Here is a 24,267-nt window from a genome sequence, read left to right as displayed (position 1 = left end):
TGTCGAAAATTGTTCTAGATTTAAGAATAAACAAATTTCAAAATGCTGTTCAAATCAAGCGAGCTTTGGACCATGACCAAAACATTCGCATTTCAGCGGTAACAGTTCGCACGACACTAAGTCCGCTGGTTTAAAAGGAAGAGTCAATTTAAAAAAAACTCTTCTAACTAAACGATACAAAAAATTAAGGCTGGAATTTGCAAGAAAATATTCTTCTTGGACAAAGGATGACTAGTTTGTTTGGATGAGAGCAAAATTAATAGGGCTCGGATGGAGGAGAATGGGTATGGAAAACACCACGAGAAAAGTTACAACCTCGTCACGTTAAACCTACTCTGAGGATCGGTGGGGGATCCGTTATGTTCCGGGAATGTATGATGGCGAGAGGAGTGGGAAGTATACACAATATTCAAGGACGTATGGTCACGTTCTTATATTGAAATTTTGAATTGTTATTTGATTGAATCGCTGGTAAAATTCGGTGTTGAAGCTTCGGACATTGTTTTCCAGCAAGACACAATGTTGACATGGCCACCGCAATCCCGATCTTAACCCGATCACTTGTGGAGTGTCTTAAGAAGGTCCATTGCAAATTTAACAGAACTCTGGCCAAAAATAAAATCAGCGTTGACAAATTTAAGCCCAGGGATATGTAAGAATTTGGTTCACAGTATGCCCAATCGAATACAACGGTAATTGATGCTATAGGGGGAAACACAAAATATGAACTATCCAACTTTTTTGAAAAAGAAAACACAGTAGACGCTCAATATAGTGAATCTCGGAAGAGTGAACTATCCAATATAGTGAACACCCAAAATTTTACATGCACTACTCTAAATAGTGAACAATAAAAATCTCGATATAGTGAACACATATTTTTTCTCAAGTTTGAACAAGATTATTGCAGCTGCAATGCGTCTACAGCATGTCGACTGCCTATGAGCAAATTTTACCGTTCATTCAAGTATATTTTACACTGAATCACAAAAGAAAGCAACCACTTGCCTCAGTTAAACACAAGTTCTTGCTGTGTTTTTACTTTTGTACAACATTGTAATTTTGAAAACAAATTCGACCAACTGCTGAAATGTGTGCAATATTCTCATTTTTGTTTGGATTTTCTGTGCGTAAACACATATCTGGTTAATTTTAGTGCATTGTTAAGTTAGAATGGCCCGAAAGCATTTAACATTGCTTGAAAAAACTGAGGTATTAAAGAAGCTGTCAGCAGGTATTATACATTTCTTAACTTAAAAAATAAATGGTAAGTGGTTAATTCACATTTTTAACAGGTACTTCGGCAACGTTTTTGGCCAAAAAATATGGAATAGCCAGATCTACCGTAAGTTCCATATATAAAAAGAGGGACAATATAACAGCTACGGCGACTCAGACTTATTGTGGCCCTGGAAAAAGAAAAATTTTGAGGACATCCGAACTTCCAGATGTAGAAAAAAGGCTGTATAAATGGTTCTTGGAGCAACGTAGAAAGAATCTGCCTGTGAGTGGACTGATATTGAAACAAAAAGCTATTTCCATACTGGACAAAATAAATGGCAACAGATATGGTTTTGTTGCAAGCGATGGTTGGCTACAAAAATTTAAAAAAAGGTATGGAGTTCGATATCTGAAAATATCCGGAGAGAAGCTATCTTCTCAACCAGAACTGGTCTGCCCTTCTAAACGAGTTCTTCAAGAAAAAATAAAGAGTATGGATCTCAAGCCAGATCAAATATATAACGCTGATGAGTCAGGTTTATATTGGAAGCTTCTTCCTGGAAAAACATATGTTTCGTGGGCTGAGAAGACTGCTCCAGGGAGAAAAGCCGAAAAACAAAGAATTACTTTCATGGCTTGCACCTATGCTTCAGGTCGCCATAAAGTAAGACCTCTTGTAACTGGAAAAGCCAAAAATCCTCGCCCATTTAGAAATGTGTGCTTGCCCGTACATTACCGACACTCCAAATCAGCTTGGATGACAGGAGCAATATTTAAAGACTGGTTTCATAATTTATTTGTTCCAGAAGTTCAAAACTTTCTTAAAAATAATGATTTGCCACTTAAAGCTCTTCTTATTTTGGATAACGCTCCTAGTCACCCTCCGGAAAATCAGCTGCAAACATCAGATGGCTGCATAACAGTCATCTATATGCCACCAAATGTAACTAAACTCATTCAACCGATGGACCAAAACGTAATCCGACTGACGAAACTTTTTTATAGAAAAAGCTTGTTATTGTCAATTATTGCAGCTGAAAAAGGTATGTAGTGAAATGATAAAGATGCAAGAAATATACATAACGTTAAATTTTCTTATGTTGCTTTAGAAAATATTTGCGAAGCGGTAAAAGAAATCACGATCAAGGACATAGAGGAAATATATTATCTAGAGTCCCGACTTAATGGGTTTGCTCTCTTTCGGCCTACAAGCTAAATTGGGAGGATTTTGTCCATAAGGATAAGCATGTGTTAGTGGTCCCGTGCATTTCTTATGGGACCAAGCCATTATGAATGTAGTTGTTATGGAATTTGTGCCCACATTGCTCGACCGCGGGGGAAAAAACTATGAGGTGAACTCAGACGTGCAAAAAAGAAATCCGTTGAATTCAAAAATTGAAAATTGAATGCAATATTTTTAGAAAAATGAATTTTACAACTTCTTTTTAGTGAAAACTGTGCTAAAAATAATATTTGAATGCTTTTGGCAAACAAATTCTATGATTTGTATGAAAATTTTAGCTAAAAACAGAATAAATCATGCCGAAAGTATAGGCGCACCCCAGAACTGCAATGCGAACGTGGCCCAATTTGAGTTGTACCCAGTTTTGACAGATCAACAGCGGGGTAAGTATTTTGACAATTCTACGAAAATGTAAACAAACCAAAATTCAGTATCAATAAAGCAAATGAAGGTAAAACAAAATATTAATTTATTGAAATAAAAATATATATTGAATTTAATTTAATCCTCAGATAAAGAAGAAACCAAGGATTACGTTGCAACAAGAAAAGTGGAAGTGGAAGCCCCGCGTAGGAAGCCAGCAACGCCGACATATTTATTGTGGAGTGAATAGGTACAAATTGAAGGTAAATGTGTTCATATTAATTTTTAACTCAAATTATATGAATATTGTTTTGTTTTGTTTTTTAGTAAAAAATTACACTGCTCAACAAGACTGGCGATCAAATCGCTCTATTCTGATGGCTTATATCCTCATTGTTATTCCTGTAGGAATGAGAAGGGCCGATTACAGCGAAGGGATCGATGTCGCAGAAGTCTGAAAAGCTTCGCTTTGCAACCTATCTGACATGCTTCATTTGACGAGATGGATATACAAGTCGAGAGTTGTTATAAAGTTGAGGAATCTCTTTACTTGGTGGTCATTCATAGCCAAGCCAAATACAAATACAAGTTGAATTAATTGCAGCGTGTGATAGCAGTAGCACATTCTCGTAATGTGCCACCATCTTTGCAATGCAAAGCACTCCTTTCAGCCAGCTACGGATAGTCGAAAGATCGCAATGAATGCAAGTCCTTCCTCATCATGTGAACAATAGTTAATTTAATCTACAGTCAGTTTTTCAAGACAGTACCTACCACCGAGGTACTATGTTCTTTTTTGCAGAAATTCACATTTGAATATCTTCCTTTTACATTTTTTGGCGAACTCTGTGATGTAGTGGGTGAGGATGTGTTTATAAATAATAAAATAAGAACTACCTTAATTTTCTCTTTTTCTAATTTAAATTGTAGGTCTCTGGAATTCAATTGAAATACCTTCTTTCAATTATGATTTATTGCTTTCAATGCCGTCAATATCTTCAATTCAATTCTGCCTCTTGTTACCAACGAAAAGGAGACAAGATCGGAAAATTTGCTGACGATGGTATTTGGCTGGACGAAGAAAACCCGTCGCCTTTTTCTCTTTATCAGTTCTTTTTGAAAATGCCAGATTCTGATGTCGAGAATCTTCTCAAGTCGTTCACGTTGTTCAAGTAGTTTTATTCCACTGGAAGAAATTGCATTTCTCATGGAACAACACAAAAAATCACCAGAGAAGAGAAAAGCACAAACAATTCTAGCTGAAGATATGACGCTTCTAGTCCATTGAGGTGATTTTTAATAAACAAATAAATCACTTCTTTTAGCTTTTTAAGTTTTTCTCTTTCAGAGGCGGGTCTAAAACAAGCCGAAAAAGTCACAGAAGCGCTCTACATGGCAAATGTTGAAGGACTAGGTGAACTGAACTACAACTAAATCCTATCGTTAAGATTTTTCCAGAGCCTGGACTATCCATTCTTGATCTGGCACTAAAAGCTTAATGTTTTACAACAGAGAGTAAGTGAAAAGTGTTATGTTTCTGCTTGAGGTAATTTATTTTATAATTAAAAATCTTCGTTCAGCTGATACGATGAGAATCATCACAGCTGGAGGGTTCTGTATCAAGCAATAGCGAACTCAAAACTTCGCACTAACATCACACTAATTCATCACCACAAACATCAGATACCATTTCTATCTATTAGTTCAAAATGTTAAATGTCTCCTTTTTGTTGGCAAGGATGAGCATATGAATAAAAACAATTTGTTTAGCTTATATCCATATTTAATTTTAAAAGTCAATAATAATATTGTATTCTTTTTTGTGACAAAAATAAATAATTTGAATCATTAAACATGTAGACTCCCTGGTTTGTTAATCATGTTTATATATTTTTTTAAATACAATGAAATTAATTCAAATATGTTTTTAAATTCCATTCGGCACTCAACGTTATAATTGGTGGTAATTGTGATGATTTCCAAATCTACAATATTTGTTCAATATTTCGCTTAAATTTGTTTCGTCCTTTTCATCTAATCAAATTTATATCGTTTAAATGGGCGGGTAAAAATTCCAACGAACATTTTAGTTATGTAGGTCCCATTTTGTTCAAGGTTCGAGTTGTGCTGCCCCCAAACAACCGAAATGGGATGTTTTATATTGGCTAATCCGATCAATTTGTACATTACCATTTGTATATTCTTCAAAATTCACTTGATTCAACCGAATTCAACCCCTGAAGAAAAAAGCACCAACATCTTTGAATTCAAAACAAATTCCTTTATTATTAAAGTAAAGTAAATCATAAATAATTTTGAATAACAATAATCCTAGTCAGCAAAGAAATAGTAGAATATACAATATATACAAAATTTACACTATAGCTCAAAATAAATAAACAAGTTGTTTGCAAAAAAGATTAATTTCTAGATATACATAGAAATAAATTTAGGCTTCAATTTGACCAACTTTTACAAAAACTTTCGATGATAATGCGTGTTTTTGACGTTCTTTCTTTTCGGGCATGTGTATGTATTCACAAAAGTATATTTCATCAAGAAACTAAGGGTAACATTATCGCCTGGTTTCAGTCCTTCTTCAGGTGTGAAGTTCAATTTGATTGTTACTTTATTGGACTTTCTTCAAGTGGTGGAACTATAAAAAAAAATAAGAGAAACAACATAGAATAAGAATTTACAATTCGATTGTTATTTACTTTGGTTCCTTTCGTTGAACTTTTATTCGAAGTCGATCATTCGCCGTTCCTCTTCCTTGGTTGGCAGTTTCATAATGGTTGTGGCCATATGGTACATCGTTGGGTTAGTTAGCTTGAGGATCAATTCAGTGGACGTGCCAGGCTTCAGTGGTTTTCACAACGCACAAGCAGAACGTTGGGCACATGGTAGTTAGCAAGCAATTGAATGCGATACTTGATAGATCCTGGATGGTACTCCGGCTTGATGACATTGTTTTCGCATTGTCGCTTCCGCTGCGAATGGAGGTTATTCACTGTGAATAGTTGATCGGCAGGTTGACCATGACGCTGCTAAATTGTCGTGACTATAAAGAAATTAATTTTCATTAACAAGGAAATCTTAAATGGAAGTTGACTTACTTTTTTTGATGTTGATTTTCTGTGTGAAAATCGATGGAATCCACTCGCCGACATCGTCAGTAGCTGCCGAGAGACTGATCTGAATCTGTTTGGCTTCTTGGGGATTCTTGTCGGGCCAGCTCATTTGCCTCCGTTAAGCCAGTGCGATTCTTAGGAGCAAAATAAATGGATTCGTTGTAGATTTAAAATTTGAACTCTCTTACAGTCAAGGTTGGACAATTTTTGAGTATTCCTGCGATTTTATTCTTGTTTTTCTTGCGTCTCTTGCAGAACCGCAGACTGGTAGTAAACTCTTTACACCTAGAAGATGAAGATTAAGCTAGTTGACTACGATATGAATGTTTCGATACGTACTTACACAATTGAAGGAGAAGGGCGTCAGCGGTCGACTATTACATGGCAAAACTTCCACTTGCATCATTGACATGATGGTGTTGTTTCTAATGGTTTTGATGGTGACACCTCCGCCGTCAACGCCTGCGGCAGCTCTTGCCATTGAGAAGTACATACAAAAACAATGGGCAGCATCTGTAGGTCAAAACATTGATATTATTTTGTTAAGAGAAATATAATATACAAAAAACTTACCAGCAAATCAGCGCCTTGTTTGGTATGCTTTCCAAATTACTTAAAGGAAATTGCTTCCTGCATTTTGGCAATACCTAAAATGAAAAGACAGACTATAAAATAAATCCATTATTGTTGCACCTCCTTCACTGCAATTTGACTTACTTTTTATTCAATGAAGTGAACTTGTATATACCCTCTTCATTATAAAGAATTTTGGTCTGAAAAATATCAAATTATATTAAAAATCAAAACAATTAACAAAAACTTACTCTTAAAATCCGAAACCCATTGTTTTGTCTTGCAAAATTGATTGTCATTTTTGACGGGTCACAAAAATTCCATAAGTTTCTTTTTAGCCCAATCCCCCATTTTGCTTTTTTTTCTCCACTCACATGTATTCACCGATAGAGACTTTGAGAGAGTTCACCTCGAATTTGGGAGAGTTTACCTCGAATAAAATTTGAGGGTGTTTCAGGTAGGACGGGTACCGGTCGGGACTCTAGATAATATATTTCCTCTATGATCAAGGATGCGGTGTTCAATTTACGATCGGCTTGGGATAGCTTGGATGGTGCGGTCATTGCAAAGTGTTGGAAAAATATTTTTGAATCCAACGAACATTTTGATGAGGAAGATGATATTCCCCTTAGTGTTCTTAGGCAACAGGACATCAAACAAATTTCTGAAGAGGTGATTAATCTACTCAATCATCTAAACGAAGGCATAACGCATACACCTGGTGACATAGGCGATTGGAACGAAGATAAAGTCTTGTCGGATATTGAAGAAGCCGAAAACGAAAACGAAGAAGAAGATGTGCAGTTTGTAATGGAGCGACCCACATGTTCCGTTTCTTCAAAGGATGCTGTCATTCTCTTTGATAAGATAATTGAGTGGGTGGGACATAATAATACAGACTTTTCTGATATTATGGTCATGAAACGATTACAAGAAAAAGCCATTCAAATTAATTTAAATTTAAGAAAAAGTCAGACAAAAGTGACAAACTACTTTCCAAAAATGTAATTCTTTTTTCGTTTTTTATGAGTTAAAATGTTTTTGTTTTATGTTATTTTATAAAAGTATATATTATGAATTGTTTTTGTTTTGCTGTTTCTTGATTAAAATGTTTGTTTATTGATTAAATAAATATAATTACCTTCACACTGAACAAAATGTGCATTTTTGATCAAATTTAACTTTGGAAAGCGTTTCTAGCCTCCCGCTCGAAATAGTGAACAATCTCGAAATAGTGAACATGGCTGGTTTTTATTACTTCACTATATCGAGCGTCTACTGCATTTAAAATCGATCAAGCTTTGAACACTTTTTTTTTTATATTTGATATTGCCATTATTTAAGTTTATATTAAGACTTCTAATATTTGAAATAAAATATTCATAAGAAATTTTAAGTTTTTCATTTACTTTTTAGACTTGAAACAAAATATTTTAATATTTCATGGAAAAGTGTGATGAATTTTGTAATTCACTGTAGTTGCCTCTAGAGGGCGAATACTGTGGCGATCCTTTTATCATATTGTTCACTTAGAGTTCTTGAATAATTTCTTTTCACTGAGGTAGTTTTAAGAACAATTTTCAATCACAACCACTTATCATGACATAATAATTTTAAAACTTTGTTTATGGAAAAAATGTAAAAAATTCAATAAAAATCAATTCTATTTTGGAATTCAAAGAGGTGACTTCTCGTTATTTAGAAGCAACTACAACTTCAACAATGAGTTTGGGAACCATGTAATGTCGTCATATTATTTTGTTTGTTAACAATAGTTATAAAAAGAACATACTTCAGGATTATTTAACAAAAATAAACCTGTAAATATGTCAGAAGTAAAACAAATTCCAAATTTACAAAACATCGATTTCAAAAATACGGCCAAACTGAATATATGTACATATGTACATGAAAACAAAACAAAAATCACAGATGCACTACACATCTACACTACAGATACCTATATTAACTGAACACATTATCCTGTACTCCATTTATTTCATCATTCAATAGATCCGATGCCAAACAAAAACAAACATATCACCAAAACTTTTGAACAACAACATTGGTCTTCTCTGGTAATCCCTTCGCTCTTAGGGGGCAAGGACTAGGATTGACCATAAATCCATGCAACTTGCAACCATAAACTATATCTAACTTTGTCGCTGAATCAAATGACCACATACTTTCTTCTTACGAATACAGCATACTGTTAACTGTATTTTTACTTATTTATCATATTCACAATATATTGTTTTCCCAATAAAACTGCTACCTAATCAATATAAAAGCAGATGTAATTAATTTTAGGTTGTTTTTGTTATTCATTAAACGTCAATAGACGAAGTTTTGTCGCAAAATAAACATTGGTTTGTTTTTTGCAAACCGGGAACTCGGAATGTAACTCACGCGCGAAATTATTTCTCCATTAGAGATATTTGTGTTATAGATGTTTGTATTTCGATATTTTTCAATTCTTGATTTTAGCTTTCATTTGATTTTGCCTTCGTTATACAAGTTTTGATTTCTAGACTCCTGCTTTAGTTATTCAAAAAAGTTGTTTAAGTTTTTAAAAATGTTTATTAAATTGTATCTATCATGAGTAGTCTTGATACACATTGCATACACGTCTCGTACTTAAAAGTAATTTTGACTTACATCCTTAAATAACTTTTTCGTAAAAAAAATATTTATAAAAAGTTATTTGATTATTTGCCAGTGATTGTTGCATTTGTACTTTCATGTTTTTTTTTTTAATTTAGATTATAGTGAAATATTATTGTCGAGAAAAATACATTTTCAAATGAAATCATTTTATGGATAAAATAAAAAGGATATACATAGATATAATGTTAGGACTAATGTGAATTAATAATTGGCAGAGCAACATGAGAAACTCTTTCTAAATTTTTGAAATATTTATGCTCCATCGCTTGTTTTGCTGATATTCTTAGGTTTGGATCATATGCCATCATTGCCTGAAAAGAAAAAATATTTTCATTTAATGCTATTTTCAAAACAAAAGCACAAATAAAATAAATAATGGGGTTTTTATAATGAACTTTAAATTTTTAATTGTGACGCATAGGAGCTACGTAAAGTTTTAAGGGCCGATGTTGATTTTGAATAAAACACACATTAGGAAATTATTGTCGTTTTTTTCATTATAATATTGGTATGGTTCATTTATATATAGAACAAAATAACGGCCAAATCGTCAAAAAAAGGTGATGATGACGTTTTGTTGTAGGTCCTTTCTTGAAGACAGCATGTACTTTGTTTTGCCCTCATTAACCGTTAAACTCATTTTTGCTGCCTATTGCTCAGTACTCATAAAAGCCCATTGATATCTATCGACTTTGTCGATGTCATCTGTCAATGCTGGGAAACACTGGGGAAGGTTCAAGAGTCAAGAAAAGCGGAAAACAAGAAGGTTTCATAAATACTATAGACAAAGTTGATATACCTCTACACACTTATCGGACCTACTTGGTCCGATGCCTCAACACTAAAAACTATAAATATATATTTTCTGACATGGAAATGTTAACAAAATTCGTGTGGATGAATTTCTTAAACAGATGGGACAACTTGAAGTCAGCAAGTTATCGATTGAAAATCCACTTAAATGGTATCAACACGTTTTACGACTTCAAAGGAGGTTCAACTAACCAATATCTAAAGCTACAAAAAATTACACAATTTGAACTTTTGATCGATATCCCCATAAGAAATAAAGAGGATATGAGGCTTTCGGAAATAATGAAAAAGAGAAAGGAACTAGTTTGAAGCAAGCAGAGTCGAGTTACGAAAATATGCTAAACTAAAAATATTAAAATTACAACAGGAAAATAAAACCAGCTAATAAATATGCCTTGTGGCAATGCAACGAACGTATTTCGGATCAGAACTTAAAGTTTAACCTCGGTCCATATAAAGTGGCTAACGCTAAACGCAACGATTGCTACGAAATCAGCAAAATTGGAGATCAGAAGTACCCAATAATACATCATCTGCTGCAGATCCTATGAAACGATTGACAAGTGATGATAGTGATACGGAATCTAACTCATTCGAATCGGATTCAGCTCAGGATGGCCGGATGTAGGATATGCCTACTATCGACGCATCGCCACAACAATCTATTTTATCATTAAACTTATTCTAAATTTAATTTGTTAATTAATTAATTTGCTCACCCCTCCCACATGTATACTTATTTGTATATAGGTAAAACGTTGCTGGAGGTGTAGATTCTACTTCTGTTGAGAAAAAGAGTTGAATGAAGTTTCTGGTAAGGTCCAGGAAAAAGTCTCAAAGATCTTTTAGATAAAATGTTCGAAAGCTGAATTTAAATTTAGCAATGATTGGCCAAAGCACTTTGATGCTACCATACAAGAACTAAATATCAACAAAAAAAAAAGAATTTGAAATAGACACGCAGTTTTTACAGCAAATGAAGATTTTACTTATTGAAATTAATACAAACAAGAGAGCTTATTGAAACACATGTCTTCCATAGAATTAACTATAGGAAGAATGATTTAAACGAGCGTGCGATATAACCTCAACTATTCATCGCACTTATGATGAGCCTCTGATTGTAGTTTGACGCTTGCTATAAGCTTATACTTTCTGAAGTGTAAAAAAATGCAAATACTTCATGTGACTGCTCAAAGTCTCGATTGATTGCATTCAATTGACCTTCAAATGTATTCAAAGACTTTAAATTTACTTGCTTTAACTTTAAAATATTCTACAAAGCCTTTCAAAGTTTGGACAATACTCAGGTTTAAAAATTTAAAATCATTTATGTTAGCTCCTTAAATTTTTCACTTTAAAATCTGAATTTGCTAAAATACTTGGTATCTTCTCCATTCTAATTATAAATTAAAGAAACACTACAAATCAAATGTTTTTTTGTAAATAACTATATAAATACTATGATGAATTAAAAAGATCTTGAAGTCATACACTCAATTTTCAAAAATAAGTGAAAGAATTGAACATCTATCAACGAGCACGATACACAAAGTAAACAACTCTAGAAGCTACCCAAAAAATCAACTTTAAGTTCCGCTCTACCATCAGACAAAGATTTTGATACACCCAGCGCTTTCAAAATCAAAACTTAACAGCCAGCCCGACTAAGATTTTACCAACCTTTACAAATGCCGAATAACATCTTATAGCAGATTTATTAAAAGCCTTTTATTCGAAATACACAGTGACTTGCCCATAAATCATCTTTTTCAACTTAACCTCCCAGAATTAAGCTCGAGTTCTATAACAGGTAGACAAACAGGCTATTATTCAGTGAAATCTACAATATACAATCAGTTACTATTACTTACACAATAAGCAAGTTTTTTTTTGCGATTTTATGAATAGCAATAATAAAAGTATAGTAGTACCCGTGGCATGATGGACTGTCATGCCAGAGGTCTTGGGTTCGATCTTCGATCCCTGTCTGTGCCATCTAAAGCCTTTTTCAAGGCTACTGCCTCTTGCGAGGAATTGACAAATCCTCTAAGAATAACTCTTGTCATGAAAAAGTGCTTTCTTAAATTGACCGTTCGGATTCGGCATAAAAACTGTAGGTCCCCTCTATTCCTGACAACATTACTCGCACACAGGAATGATTGAGAGTGGTAAGTCACTAGGCCCTAGTTCGCAAAGGACTGTTGCGCCACCCAATTTAATTTTAATTTAATAATAAAGGTATGTAAAGTATTTAAAGCAACACATTCATTAAATGTTCAACTTTTTTCTTCAAACATTAGTGTTTTTGAATATGCCCAACATAGAAATTACATTTTCTATTGGCATACTTCCTGATAGGTGTAAATGTATTTAAAGCAAAACGTCAAAAAAGAGTGGAACTTCAAAAGTATGTGTTTGTTAATGAAATGACATACGCGAACATACACCAAGCTCCAAGATTCGTTATTTTAAACAAAATAAGGATATAACTAATAAAGAAGCTGGAACAACAATATAAGAATCAAGCATGCGCTGCCTTCAATAAACTTAAATCGGATGTGCATAAAAGACATGTTGCAAAAATATGTGACCGGGAAGAAATTCAAGCGCCTAAGGGTTATTAAAAAAAAGCTTACTGGTAAATTCCAAAAGCTGAGTATGACTGAGTAACTTCAAATAACTTCTTAGTCATTTTGAACACATTGGGTTTGACCATGACTTATACCAAAATACCGGATCATTTCACTCGATTGCCATTTGTCATTAAAGAATAATAACATCCTAGTTTTCCTAATGTAGTCAATAGGAAAATAAAAAAACTAGAATGTAAATTTGTATGAAAAAAGTAAGATAAATAATAAATATACCAGTTAAGATGATAGTATTTAAAGAAAAAAATTTAGAAACAATAAAACAGAGCTATACGAATATTCAACACAACAATGCTTGCCTCGTTTTCTTACCCTCAACCCAGTATGAGCAATCGCCTTAATCATAAAGCGTAGTGCGCTTATTACATCAACTATAAAAATATCCGAAAAGTTCGAAAATACCTTCTAGAGTTGAAACAAAAGAAGTCAGAAAGCAAAAAATAAACCGAAACTACGGAAAAAAACAATACAAGACATTCGAAAACAATTTAACATACCAGCACCTCCAGAATCTATTACAACATCAAGAGTCATCCTATACGCCACTTATGCAATTAATAAAAAATTAAAGAATCAAGTTCCCAAACATTAACAATTAAAAAGATGTTTTGTTAAATTCGATATATGTACTTGTAGAAGAAATAGTTTGTCAAATTTTTTTTTTGTAATTGGCCTTATGCGCAAAATGGAATTTTTATTAATTTTATAGTAAGAAAACAATAATTATGATCCAAAAGATTCAACAAAAATTCAATTCAATTTATAAGAACAAATTAGTTGACCTCAGGTAAAAAAGTTTGGAGAACACTTCACGGAATGACATTTGAGGTGTTTTTGTAAAAAAGTACAATATCCATAATGTTTACATTTTTAATTATTGACCTCTGATTTAAAGTCAAAGAAAGTAAAAAATACATGTAACGGATTTTTTGCTTTTGGTGGACGAAACTTAAAATTCCTTAAACGAAAGCTTTTTGCGTATATTTTAAATTTTGCTTTGAAAAGAACTTAGAACAAAAACTATTTTATAAAAAAAAAAAACAAAAATTCAAACTTACTTTAAAAAGACCATATGCTTCGTGCTTATAAATGATTTCTGGAATGTTTTTGTCCCACTTTGGAAATGTTGACTTATAATCTGGTAACTGTGGTACTCCTTTCCATATTTTTTCGTCCGGAGTGCCAAATATTCTAAATATTCTATACAACTGGTCTATTTCACTGTCCCCAGGAAATAATGAACGTTTCATAATCTTTGAAAAATAAACAAAGCGTAACAAAATATTTATTAAAATGTTCTAGAAAAAATAAAATGATCTTACCATTTCAGCAAAAATGCAACCTAAACTCCAAATATCAACACCAGTTGCATACATTTTAGTACCAAGAAGGATTTCCGGTGCTCTATACCAAAGGGTAACAACTTCGTGAGTGTAAGCTCTCATTGGGACATTAAAAGTTCTTGCGAGGCCAAAATCAGCTAACTAAATAAAAAATTAATATGAATGAATGAAATGTTGTGGATTGTAACAATTTTAACATGATTTTTGAAATTTTTCAGAATTTTAATTAGGAACCACACGAATAATATACTGAGGGGAGAGTACGATAACTTTGGCGACAAAGTTTGATGACGGATTTGTACAGAACAGTTAAAAACAAGCATTTTTTACTATCGGAGACCCCTCCAGTGAGATGCCTAGGGAGGGGGGGGCATGCTGTCCCCCTGCAACAACCCTGCTTGGCTACATAATAGAATTTGGGGTGGGCGCAAGTTGGAGTGCGTGCAAGATGAATATATCTTAATCCTTATTCGTTAATACTTAAGCAAGGAAAAAGTAATTTAATTGAAATATTTTGTTTTTGTAATTTTCAATTTTCTCAAAAACTGAAAGACATAAAATCATCTAGTTTTCAGTTTTTGATCAAAAACAAATAAGAGCAATAAATTCTGAAATAAAAACAGTAGTAATTAATCTTGAAGTATTTAAAAATTACACTTTAACCCTTTTTTTTACTTTTTTTTGCACAAATTTTGACTTTAAAACTATTTTTTTCAAAAACTATGCATAGTTATGACTTGATTTAAAAACAAGCTAGTAGACAAAAATGTTGGCTTTAAAAAAAGGTATAATACTTAATTGTAAGTATTACCGTTATATTTTAATTATTTTTTTCCATTTAATGCACATATTTTTTTAAATTGCCCCTACCGCCTAAACGGGGGGAGATAGACCACCCCTTGCCATAGTAAAAAATGCTTGTATTAAGCCCCTCTACCGTTATTTTATCTTGTCGCCAAAGTTATCGTACTCGTGCCTATACTGATATATATGTTAAAAAAGGTCAGTGAAATATTATCATACAAAAGAAAAAACTTTGGGCAGGTTAAGCCAACATAAGGGACTTCAATTGCTCAAATTCATTCTTTAAAAGTAAATTTTGACCAAGGCAACTAGTTAGTTTTCCAAACGTCATGAATTTAAAATTCAGAACTTTACTTTGCAAATCTCTTCTTTAAGTTTATGGTACAAAAAGTTCCAACAAAATTACTGTCTTTAAAACACTCCTCAGGCAAGCTACAAGTCCAACTCGATTTGTATTTGGTATTGTAAATAAACATTAGTTATTTCTTTTTCAAATTGAAAAGGAAGGCTTTTACAGAAAGCATTAAATAGAGTTGTGCAGAAAATTAATAATAAATCATAGAGTAATAAAGTTCAGCTTTCAGTTGAATTAAAAAAAATTATCGACTTTGATTTTGATAGAAGTAGACTTGACTTGATATGAAGGGAGATTTTTCTTGATTAACTTTCCAGTCAACTTTCCATTATAGTTGCTTTAAATGGAAGGTAATTTGTTGGCAGCTGGCCAATCAGATACTAGAAACTTGCCTAACTTTCAAATCCCTTATGTCGTCTGAACCTGCCCTTCACTTTACTCAATCTAATATAAATAAATGGTGTGTTTCATATATATTCAATTTTTTGATAATAGACACGTATATTTGAAATATTATTTAGAAGTAAAATCTAAACACGATTCGTTCCAAAAAGAAACTGATAACAGAATTCTTTTAATTTATGATCTTAAGTCAACTTTTTATTGATGATTTGTATTTTGTTCTACCAAATTCAAATTGTACGTGCTCAAAATATGTAGGTACATATACTAATTAATAAAAATATAATTACTTATTTATTCTTATGTTCTGTATAATAAATAAGAATTCGAATATATACAAATATGTTCACTAACTACAAAAACAATAAACTAAAACCTTAATGTTTCCCACAGTGTCTACAAGAAGATTTTGGGGTTTTAAGTCTCGGTGCAATATTCGATTGGTATGGCAGAATGCAATTGCGTCAAGCATTTGATGCATATAGCTCTGAAATGAGAGTAAATTTAAAAGGACTCAAATCATATTTAAATTGCACAGATTTGTACTTTAACTAGAGCTGGAACAAAAATTTCTTTTTTTTTGTCTAATAGTTTCTTCAAATCCATATTGAGATATTCGAAAACCATGTAAATACTGTCGTTTGATATCACTACATCATACAATTGAACAATGGATGGATGGTTAAGATCTTTAAGAAGTGATATTTCTCGAATTGCCGTAGAGGGTACTCCTTCGGTTTCACTAAAATATGAAAAAAAGATAAACTTTAGCAATAAATGTTTAAAAAAAAAAGCTTTACAGAATCATATGCGCATCAATTCTTATGATCCTTTAAGCGGATAATCTCATCTAGATGGAGATTACTGTTTGTAATTTAACAAAATTTTAGAAACAATATAAAAAACAAGCTTATCTTGCAAAGATGTTTAAAAAGAATACCAGGATGATATTTTTGAGTGGAACTTTAGTGTACATTCTTACTTTCATTTAGTTTATCAATTATACTCAACCAATATTTTGTAAACACTTTCGAATGGAAGCTGGCATTTTTTAGCATGACACGACGATACTGAATTTTGTTAGGTTTATTTTAAACTAATATTTTCCAACTCATATAGAGAAAAATTTCACTTGACATAATAGCAGCAGCAAATCCATTCAGTTAGGAAGCACGTATCAAAACAAGAAAACACCCTCAAATCCTAAAGGATGTTGATTTAAGGTATTAACTTTTTGTTTTCAATTTACCCCTTTCGGGATCATAGGATTAAAACTCCCTTTCTTGGCTCCTTCATGATTAAACAATTCCGGTATCCCACTAAGGTTAAGTACAGTCGCCAGGCGGACAATATATTTAGGCATATCCGAATAAAATAATCCGTGCAAAAAATAATGAAAATTGAAATAAACCAACATGCACTTAGAACACATCGTAAAATATAATAACATAAAATAGCAATTGTTGATAAGTCTGGAAGATCAAGCCGAATCATGTGGTGCTACGTGCGAAACAAAAAGCGCAGCACTCACATCGTTCAGGCTCGATATATCAGGATGTCGAGTTAAAGTCACTTGAACGAAGATTATAATTCCAATTTAAGAATCGGTATATTATTACATACAAAACCTTAAAATGAATAATTAAACTCAGTTTACCTTTCTAAACGTATCTTTTTTAGGGCAACATCTTTAAATGTTTTTGTGTCCCTAGCTCTGTAAACAATTCCGTATGTACCCTCCCCAATTTTTTCAAAGTTATTAAATTTGCCTTCATCATAAATTTTTTTATTCATTACTTGTGTGAGAATTATTTTAAGCTAGGAAATCTTTTCGATATTATTTAGTCTTTGCAAAAGCAAATTCAAACTCAATGTCGTTTGTATTGTCCAAACACACTCTAATGAAGATATAAATTCTAGGTAGACATCTTGGTTTGCCTACAAGCTAAAGCGAACATCTGATTCATAAAGTGATTCAATGTGTGCGTGATGATTCGCAATGTACAGAAATGGGTTTTGGAGGGTGATACATACGAAGGATTTATAACTTCATATAGAACGACGAATGAATTACAAAATGTGAGTATATATACGTTTGAAGACATATTTCCACACTAATTCTTAACAAAACAATAGCAATATAGTTTCTATTTGATTTATGATACATACTTTTACTTTTCAATATAATATATTAATTAATTTAGGAAAAACAAATTCATTCGTCGCGAAAAAAATTATAGTTGATACGATCTGTCAAACTTTATTCGCGTTCCACATTATCCACACTAAAGTACTATTCACATGAGCACGACCAACGACCAACGAATGAACGAATATTCGTCGATTTTGACGTTTCTTTCACATGAGAGTTTTTAATTCATCGCAAAAGAAGCCACAGCCGAACATCATTCACCACCGAAACCAAAACAAAAATGATTTTTTAGATTAAGTACGCGTGATTATTTTATTCGTTGCGAGTGTGGATAATGTGGAACGCGAATAAAGTTTGACAGTTCGTATCAACTATGATTTTTTTCGCGACGAATAAATTTGTTTTCTTAAATTTATTAATATATTATAATGAAAAGTAAAAGTATGCATCATAAATCAAATAGAAACTATATTGCTGTCGTTTTGTTAAAAATTTGTGTGGAAATATGTCTTCAAACGTATATAAACTCACATTTTGTAATTCATTCGTCGTTCGTTGGTCGCACTCATGTGAATACTACTTAACAACGAATAAAATAATCGCGCGTACTTAACCTAAAAAATCGTTCTTGTTTTGGTTTCGGTGGTGAATGGTGTTCGGATGTGGCTTCATTCGCGACGAATTAAAAACTCTCATGTGAAAGAAACGTCAAAATCGACGAATATTCGTTCATTCGTTGGTCGTGCTCATGTGAATAGTGCTTCACACTCGCAACGAATACAAAAATCCCGCGTACTTAACCTAAAGAAATCATTCTTGTTTTGGTTTCGGTGGTGAATGGTGTTCATTCAGGACGAATTAATAACTCTCATGTGAAAGAAATGTCAAAATCGACGAATATTCGTTAATTCCTAGATTTGAAGCCGAAGAAGAATTGCTCTTGAAGGAAGCATAAATGCACAGGATAAAATCGATCGATCCATACAATATCTTTCTTCAATATTCCGTTTGAATTTGTTTCGTACTTTTTGAAACATCAAGTTCTTATGAAAGGTATATTGTTTGTCAGTTTGAGTACATGTAGCTTAAATCGAAGTTTGGATTCGTAATCAGCACCAAAAATTAACTCCTAAACGAACTGTTTAAAACCATAAAAGGATTGCAATCAAAGGTTCAAAACTTCAAATGAAGACCTATGAGTCTTTTGACCACATGAACTCGCGAAAAAATACACACAAACGTGATGAACCAAGACATACGAAGAATAAGGATAGCAAATATTAAGTTTTTAATGCCCAAATAAAAAAATACTTCATACAGCTTATTAGTTTTTGTTTCGTATTATTTGCCGAAAATTCAATACATATAGGAAGTTACAACTGATTTATTTAAACAAATTACTCAAAAACTAAGATACATTATAAACATAAGATGCACATAGTTGAATGTAGCTGCGCCACGTTGAACGTAGATTATCAGTGGATGATATTCTGAGCATGTCGTCGGTTTAAATGAACGCTAGAGTAAAATCGATCCTCATTGCAGAATTTGTTGCAATACCTCACCGTTTTCTTTAAGTGCTGAAAAAAAACAATAGTTGGCAATTTGTACGGAATGATATGAGATTATTTGTACAATTTCCATTCAGAAGACTTCCCAATTATTTCCGATAAGGTACTTTATTCTCTCAGCGGGTTGCTTCAAAATCGACGTTCGGTTCAGCTACCTCATCTACGTCAACTATGTCAGCTAACTAAGTATCCCTGTCATCCTTCAGTGGCAGCCAGATAGTGAGACATTTGGTGCTACACCTTTAAGATTAAGATTAAGATTAAGCGAGTTGATAACGATATAAATGTTTCGATTTATACTTACAATAATTGATACACCTCCTAGTATCACAATGGGCCATTAAACCACTATAACCTACACCTCCTTCACTGCAATTTGATTTACTATTTATTCATTGAAGTGAACTTGTATTCTCTTTATTATTAAGGTGTTTGCTCTAATTGATAATTTATGTTAAAAATTTTCAAAAAAAAACTTACTCTTAAAATACCAAACACATTGTTTTGATATGCAAAATTGAAACTATGGAATTGTCATTTTTGACAGGTAGCAAAAATGAAATAAGTTGTTTATGTAGCCCAATCCCCCATATTGCTTTTTCTCCACCACTCACACTCACCGATAGCGAATTTGAGAGCGTTCACCTCAAATGGAATTTGATGGTGTTTCAGGCAGAACGGGTACCGCTCGGGACTCTAGATAATATATTTCCTCTAATCTGTTTACACAAACTTCGATTTTCGGTTTAAATCCAAAGAACTTAATCAGAATAGAAAAATTGTTTAAAAAAAAATATATGTAAGTATGGATATTGAGCCCTATCAATAATCAAATTCAGAGTGGACTTACAAATTTGGGAAAAGAAGAGTTTTGTTACCACAAGTTTTATTTAAACCTGAAGAAAAATAATAGCAATTAAAATAATTAACTTTAAAATTGTTGATTTTTTGGAGAAAAAAAAAACAAAAATAAGAAGGGAAAGGAAAACTGGCTAGCGAAGACGAAGAGTAGAATTGCTATCGGTTTGCACGTGCATCTACCCCAGTTGTACTCTTGACGACCCTCTTTAACCAGACTCTTAACAATGGTGTTAAATCAGGATCTTAATAGGATATTACTAAGGGGGGCACATGCCCCCTGCTTGTAATTACTAGGATTTGGGGTTTGTGCGAGTTTGGTTATTTGCAAAGTACGTTTTGCATTTGAGCTTTAAGATCAAAGAAATCCCTACAAAATTAAGTATTGAAAATACAGGGAAGAAATGTCAAAATCAACGTAGGTGTTGTATGTGAAAAAGAAAACTTTGAAAATTAATTTAAAATAGAAATAATTGTTTCCTCGCTTTAAAATTACTATAATTATTATTTATTTGCACATATCTATCAAATAAAAAAAAAACGCTTGTCGAAATTCGTGTTGCGGTAATGGAAAGTTGAGCCTGGCTTTATTTTCAGCAAATCTACAACGATTGTTTTACCATTGATGGCTTGTCATATAACAAATTCTGAATCAAATTTTGAAACTGGCAGTACCAATTTTGTCAAAATATTTGATTGTGTTATGATAACGTTCTTAGCACCAGTTTTTGCAATAATGATTGAAGCCCATGTTATAAAAATTCCTGTACAAGAATTGAACAATTCGATCTGCCAAATTAAACTGGACAGTTGATACTCCTCCTTATAAAACCAGGTGTCAGAGAGTTTTTAAATAATTGCACTAGAGCTACTTTTAAGAGTCATGTATTTAAAATTTCAATTTTGTCACAATTTTAATATTGTTATTCATGATTTTTTCAAGGTGCATACTGAAACTTGTCCAGTGCTACAACGAAGCTTCGGGTAGTTTTTGACGCTGCCTTTAAAACTACTGATGGAGCTTCCTTGAATGAGTATCTTTGGGTCTGGCCTAAAAAACAATTAAAAAAAGAGCATAATACTAAAGTATAGAAAATACAAGATTTTTTTGACGGCTGACATTAAACAAATGTACCGTAGGTACAGCTGGTTAACTGGCGAGACAACTAAACGAATCATTTAAAGATTTATAATTTAAAGAGATGTTGACTTTTGGAACAGCCTATGCTCCCTATCTGGCAACTCGAACGTTGAACAAGCTTGCTGATAACGATAGTGACAAATATCTTTTGCCTTCTGTTTACGTAAATTAGCAATTTTGAGGAAGCTATGAACAACATTGCACCTCAGGTACGCAAAGTCATTTTTTTGCTACCCTCTAATTCATTTAAGCACATCAAAACTTTGGGTATATGTAGCTTCCTTCAAGTGACTCTTTCTTTTTTCAGTGGTTTCAAACTAAAAATGCTGAGGTCACCAATGGAACCATTTTTTCAACCTTTTTCTAAGTTTTTTACCCACTTGGTTGGATTTCAGCTTGCAAAAAGAGGCTGCGTGCGACCCACACTGATAACTTTCCATTGGTATCAGCTAAAAATTTTCAAATGGTACTTTTTGTTACAATTTAATTTTATTATAAAGATAAATTATTGAAAGAATAGGTATGTAGATATGCAATTCAAAACTTACTGTTTTATGTAAAGATTTTTTCGAAGAGTTAATCAATATATTTCAATGGAAATTAATGTCTTTAAATATAATAAAATATTAACAACAATATATGAAGTAAATACACTAATTTCTCCTTAGACATTTTTTACCAAATTTAAGTAGTATTTTTGGAAGGTGCTTATTTCTTTATAAAAAAAATGTAAATTGGATTTAAGTACATTTATTATATAACAGTAACGAAATTCGGTATGTAAGTTGAGAAGATTGCACTTGTACTTTTAAAGAAAAATACATGTAACTATGCACTCCCCAAAGATATTAAAAAACCGAAACGAAGCTACTAATCGGAGACCTGGATTTGCTAAAAGATGAACTTTTGCCACCTTCACAATTGGCTCTTCCCCGCATCAACTCTTTAGGGCCTGGAAGAGATGTATTGATTGGAATCGTCAACGTTAAAAAAATGAGAATTTAAAAGAACACTAACAAAAATTTGCCTCTTAACGTCAAATAAAACTGCAGAGACTTACCCATCTAACCATGAACGAAAATCTAGCATATACAAACAATTCATTCAAGCTCCGATACTCATTTTTAACCGATGAAATCGCACTCATACAACTAGGATATTTTCAACAAAAAAATCACAAAATTCGACATCAATCACTCATTTCTTGAAATCAATCATAAAATGTCGCACACGTTAAATATTAATTTTCGATATCAATCACCCATTTTGTGTAATCACTTTATTACACTCAAACAGAGGCGAGTTTAAGACCGGTCAATTGGCCGCATAGATCGTGCGATCTAACGTCTTTAGACCATTTTTTGTGGGGCTATGGCAAAGCTTATGCCTATACAGACAAGCCCACTTCAATGGACGCATTGAAGCATTTATTCTTGAGATACCGGCCAAAGTGTTGGAAAGAGTATGCCTAAATTGGACTAAGGGGATGGACCATTTGAGGCGCATTCAAGGTCAACATTTGCATGAAATACTCTTCAAACATTAAATTATATAGACCGTACTATCGATTGAAAAAAAGATTTCATTAATTTTTCTGAATTGTATGTTTTTTTTTTTTTTTGAAAAACTTTTCTATAGTATTAAAAAATCACCCTGTATATGTTTTTAATTAGTATTTACCATAATGAAGAGGATAACAGCATGACGCCTGGAGGTAGGAGCCAAATGGTGATTTTGTTCACTCGAAGTTAAATTTATCTCTAGAATTTCTTTATGTTCAGTCAAAGCTTTAGTTCTCAACTTTCAGTTAAACAACTTAAGCTTTTCTCAACTTCCAAAAAAAGTAGAAGTTGATAGACAAAAACAGGGATTTTCCTCTATTTTGTGTATTTATCGTTTTTTTTTTTCAAGTAAAACGTCAAACAAAATTTTATAAAGAAGTGAATAAAGTCTATAAAATAAAAGGTATTGCAGTTACAAAAATTGTTTAAAAATAATTTTTGGGAAGATTGGTCGTCTTCTAGTAGCGAAGAAGAAGAATATAATTATTTGTATGCAGAAAGGCGTGTATACAAAATGCTTCCGCGTATTGACTTAAACAAATGAGACGACCAGGATTTTGTATACCGTTTTCGTCTCACAAAACGAAAGACGATGATAGTTCTCGAAGCAATACAGGAATTATGGCTGAATCACAAACACGTTTCAGCTTCCGCTTCGTCTGCGTTACGGTGGGCCTGCTTCGAGGTTGCTTTGAATGACATTTCTATTATTTCATCCCTCCAAAGAGCAAATATTTTGTTCGTTGACATTTTTTTTACAACTATTGAGCTGTCAAACAAAGCAAATTTTCAGGTAATTAGACTAGAGCTTCTGTTGGGAGTCACATTACGTTACATTACGTTCTTTTTCTTACGATTGTCAAACGAAACGTGAGGTCGAAGATTCATTGTGATAGCATGCAAATAATTCCTATGGCTGAACTCGTAATGGCTGAAACACATACACGCTTCAGCTTCGGCTTCGTCTGCGTTACGTTAGGCTTGCTTCGAGGTTGCTTTGAATGACATTTATATTATTTCATCCCTCCAAAGAGCAAATATTTTGTTTGATGACATTTTTTTACAGCTGATGAACTGTCAGACAAAGCAAATGTTCAGATAATTGAACTAGAGCTTCCGTTTGGAGTCACATTACGTTACATTACGTTATTTTCCTTACGATTGTCAAACGAAACGTGAGGTCGAAGCTCCACATTGTGATAGCATGCATTGAATTCCTATGGCTGAACTCGTAAACGTCAGGCGAAGCCGAAGCGTATTTGTGTTTCAGCTATAAACGTCAGGTGAAGGCGAAGCTGAAGCGTGTTTGTGATTCAGCCATTACTGCTTTCCGACCAGAGGAGGTAATGATTCAAATTTGATGCAGATATGTAAATGCGTTTACTTCACAGATTCCTTTTTGATATTTTAAAAG

General features: G+C 32.9%; 2 protein-coding genes and 2 long non-coding RNA genes across 13 annotated transcripts in view; 2 read left to right on the top strand and 2 right to left on the bottom strand.

Moving 5' to 3' along the window:
- Positions 1-780: 780 nt before the first annotated feature.
- LOC129943077 (jerky protein homolog-like) lies at positions 781-2,380 on the top strand (the record flags this gene model as incomplete). Its single annotated transcript, XM_056052297.1, has 3 exons — positions 781-1,234; positions 1,296-2,264; positions 2,331-2,380. Coding segments are annotated over exons 1-3 (1,080 nt in total), but the record flags the coding sequence as incomplete, so codon positions are not given.
- Positions 2,381-2,673: 293 nt separating this feature from the next.
- Positions 2,674-4,686, top strand: LOC129942724 (uncharacterized). 3 transcript variants are annotated; one of them, XR_008781081.1, is made up of 6 exons: positions 2,674-2,915; positions 2,977-3,090; positions 3,155-3,576; positions 3,630-3,687; positions 3,758-4,342; positions 4,408-4,686. It is a non-coding gene; the product is annotated as an uncharacterized LOC129942724 (long non-coding RNA). The 3 variants fall into 3 exon arrangements; XR_008781080.1 differs by having other exon boundaries at positions 2,675-2,915; positions 3,155-3,687; positions 3,758-4,116; positions 4,176-4,342; XR_008781079.1 differs by having other exon boundaries at positions 2,675-2,915; positions 3,155-3,687.
- An 89-nt stretch (positions 4,687-4,775) lies between these two features.
- On the bottom strand, positions 4,776-6,820 carry LOC129942725 (uncharacterized). 5 transcript variants are annotated; one of them, XR_008781082.1, is made up of 6 exons: positions 6,783-6,820; positions 6,676-6,731; positions 6,532-6,605; positions 5,944-6,471; positions 5,545-5,888; positions 4,776-5,483 (listed from the first exon to the last, which is right to left on the bottom strand). It is a non-coding gene; the product is annotated as an uncharacterized LOC129942725 (long non-coding RNA). The 5 variants fall into 5 exon arrangements; XR_008781084.1 differs by having other exon boundaries at positions 5,944-6,243; positions 6,298-6,471; positions 6,676-6,805; XR_008781083.1 differs by having other exon boundaries at positions 5,944-6,243; positions 6,302-6,471; positions 6,676-6,805.
- A 2,268-nt stretch (positions 6,821-9,088) lies between these two features.
- LOC129942357 (cyclin-dependent kinase 2-like) overlaps positions 9,089-24,267 on the bottom strand; it is a 101,000-nt gene continuing 85,821 nt past the window's right edge. For 2 of the 4 annotated variants that reach the window (XM_056051234.1, XM_056051235.1), the window contains exons 10-14: positions 16,116-16,311; positions 15,946-16,056; positions 13,988-14,149; positions 13,724-13,918; positions 9,089-9,509 (exon numbers count right to left, since the gene is read on the bottom strand). In XM_056051234.1, the coding sequence (XP_055907209.1) occupies positions 9,390-9,509; positions 13,724-13,918; positions 13,988-14,149; positions 15,946-16,056; positions 16,116-16,311 (784 nt within the window). In that variant the 3' untranslated portion in view covers positions 9,089-9,389. Of the gene's footprint in view, positions 9,510-13,723; positions 13,919-13,987; positions 14,150-15,945; positions 16,057-16,115; positions 16,312-17,226; positions 17,469-24,267 lie in introns of those variants that run through there. The other 2 variants (XM_056051256.1, XM_056051251.1) reach the window with 2 other exon arrangements.

Source organism: Eupeodes corollae, chromosome 1 (genome assembly GCF_945859685.1).
Source record: "Eupeodes corollae chromosome 1, idEupCoro1.1, whole genome shotgun sequence".
Lineage (NCBI taxonomy): Eukaryota > Metazoa > Arthropoda > Insecta > Diptera > Syrphidae > Eupeodes > Eupeodes corollae.
Note: the sequence above shows the minus strand (reverse complement) of the source record. Positions and strands in the feature narration are given on the sequence as shown.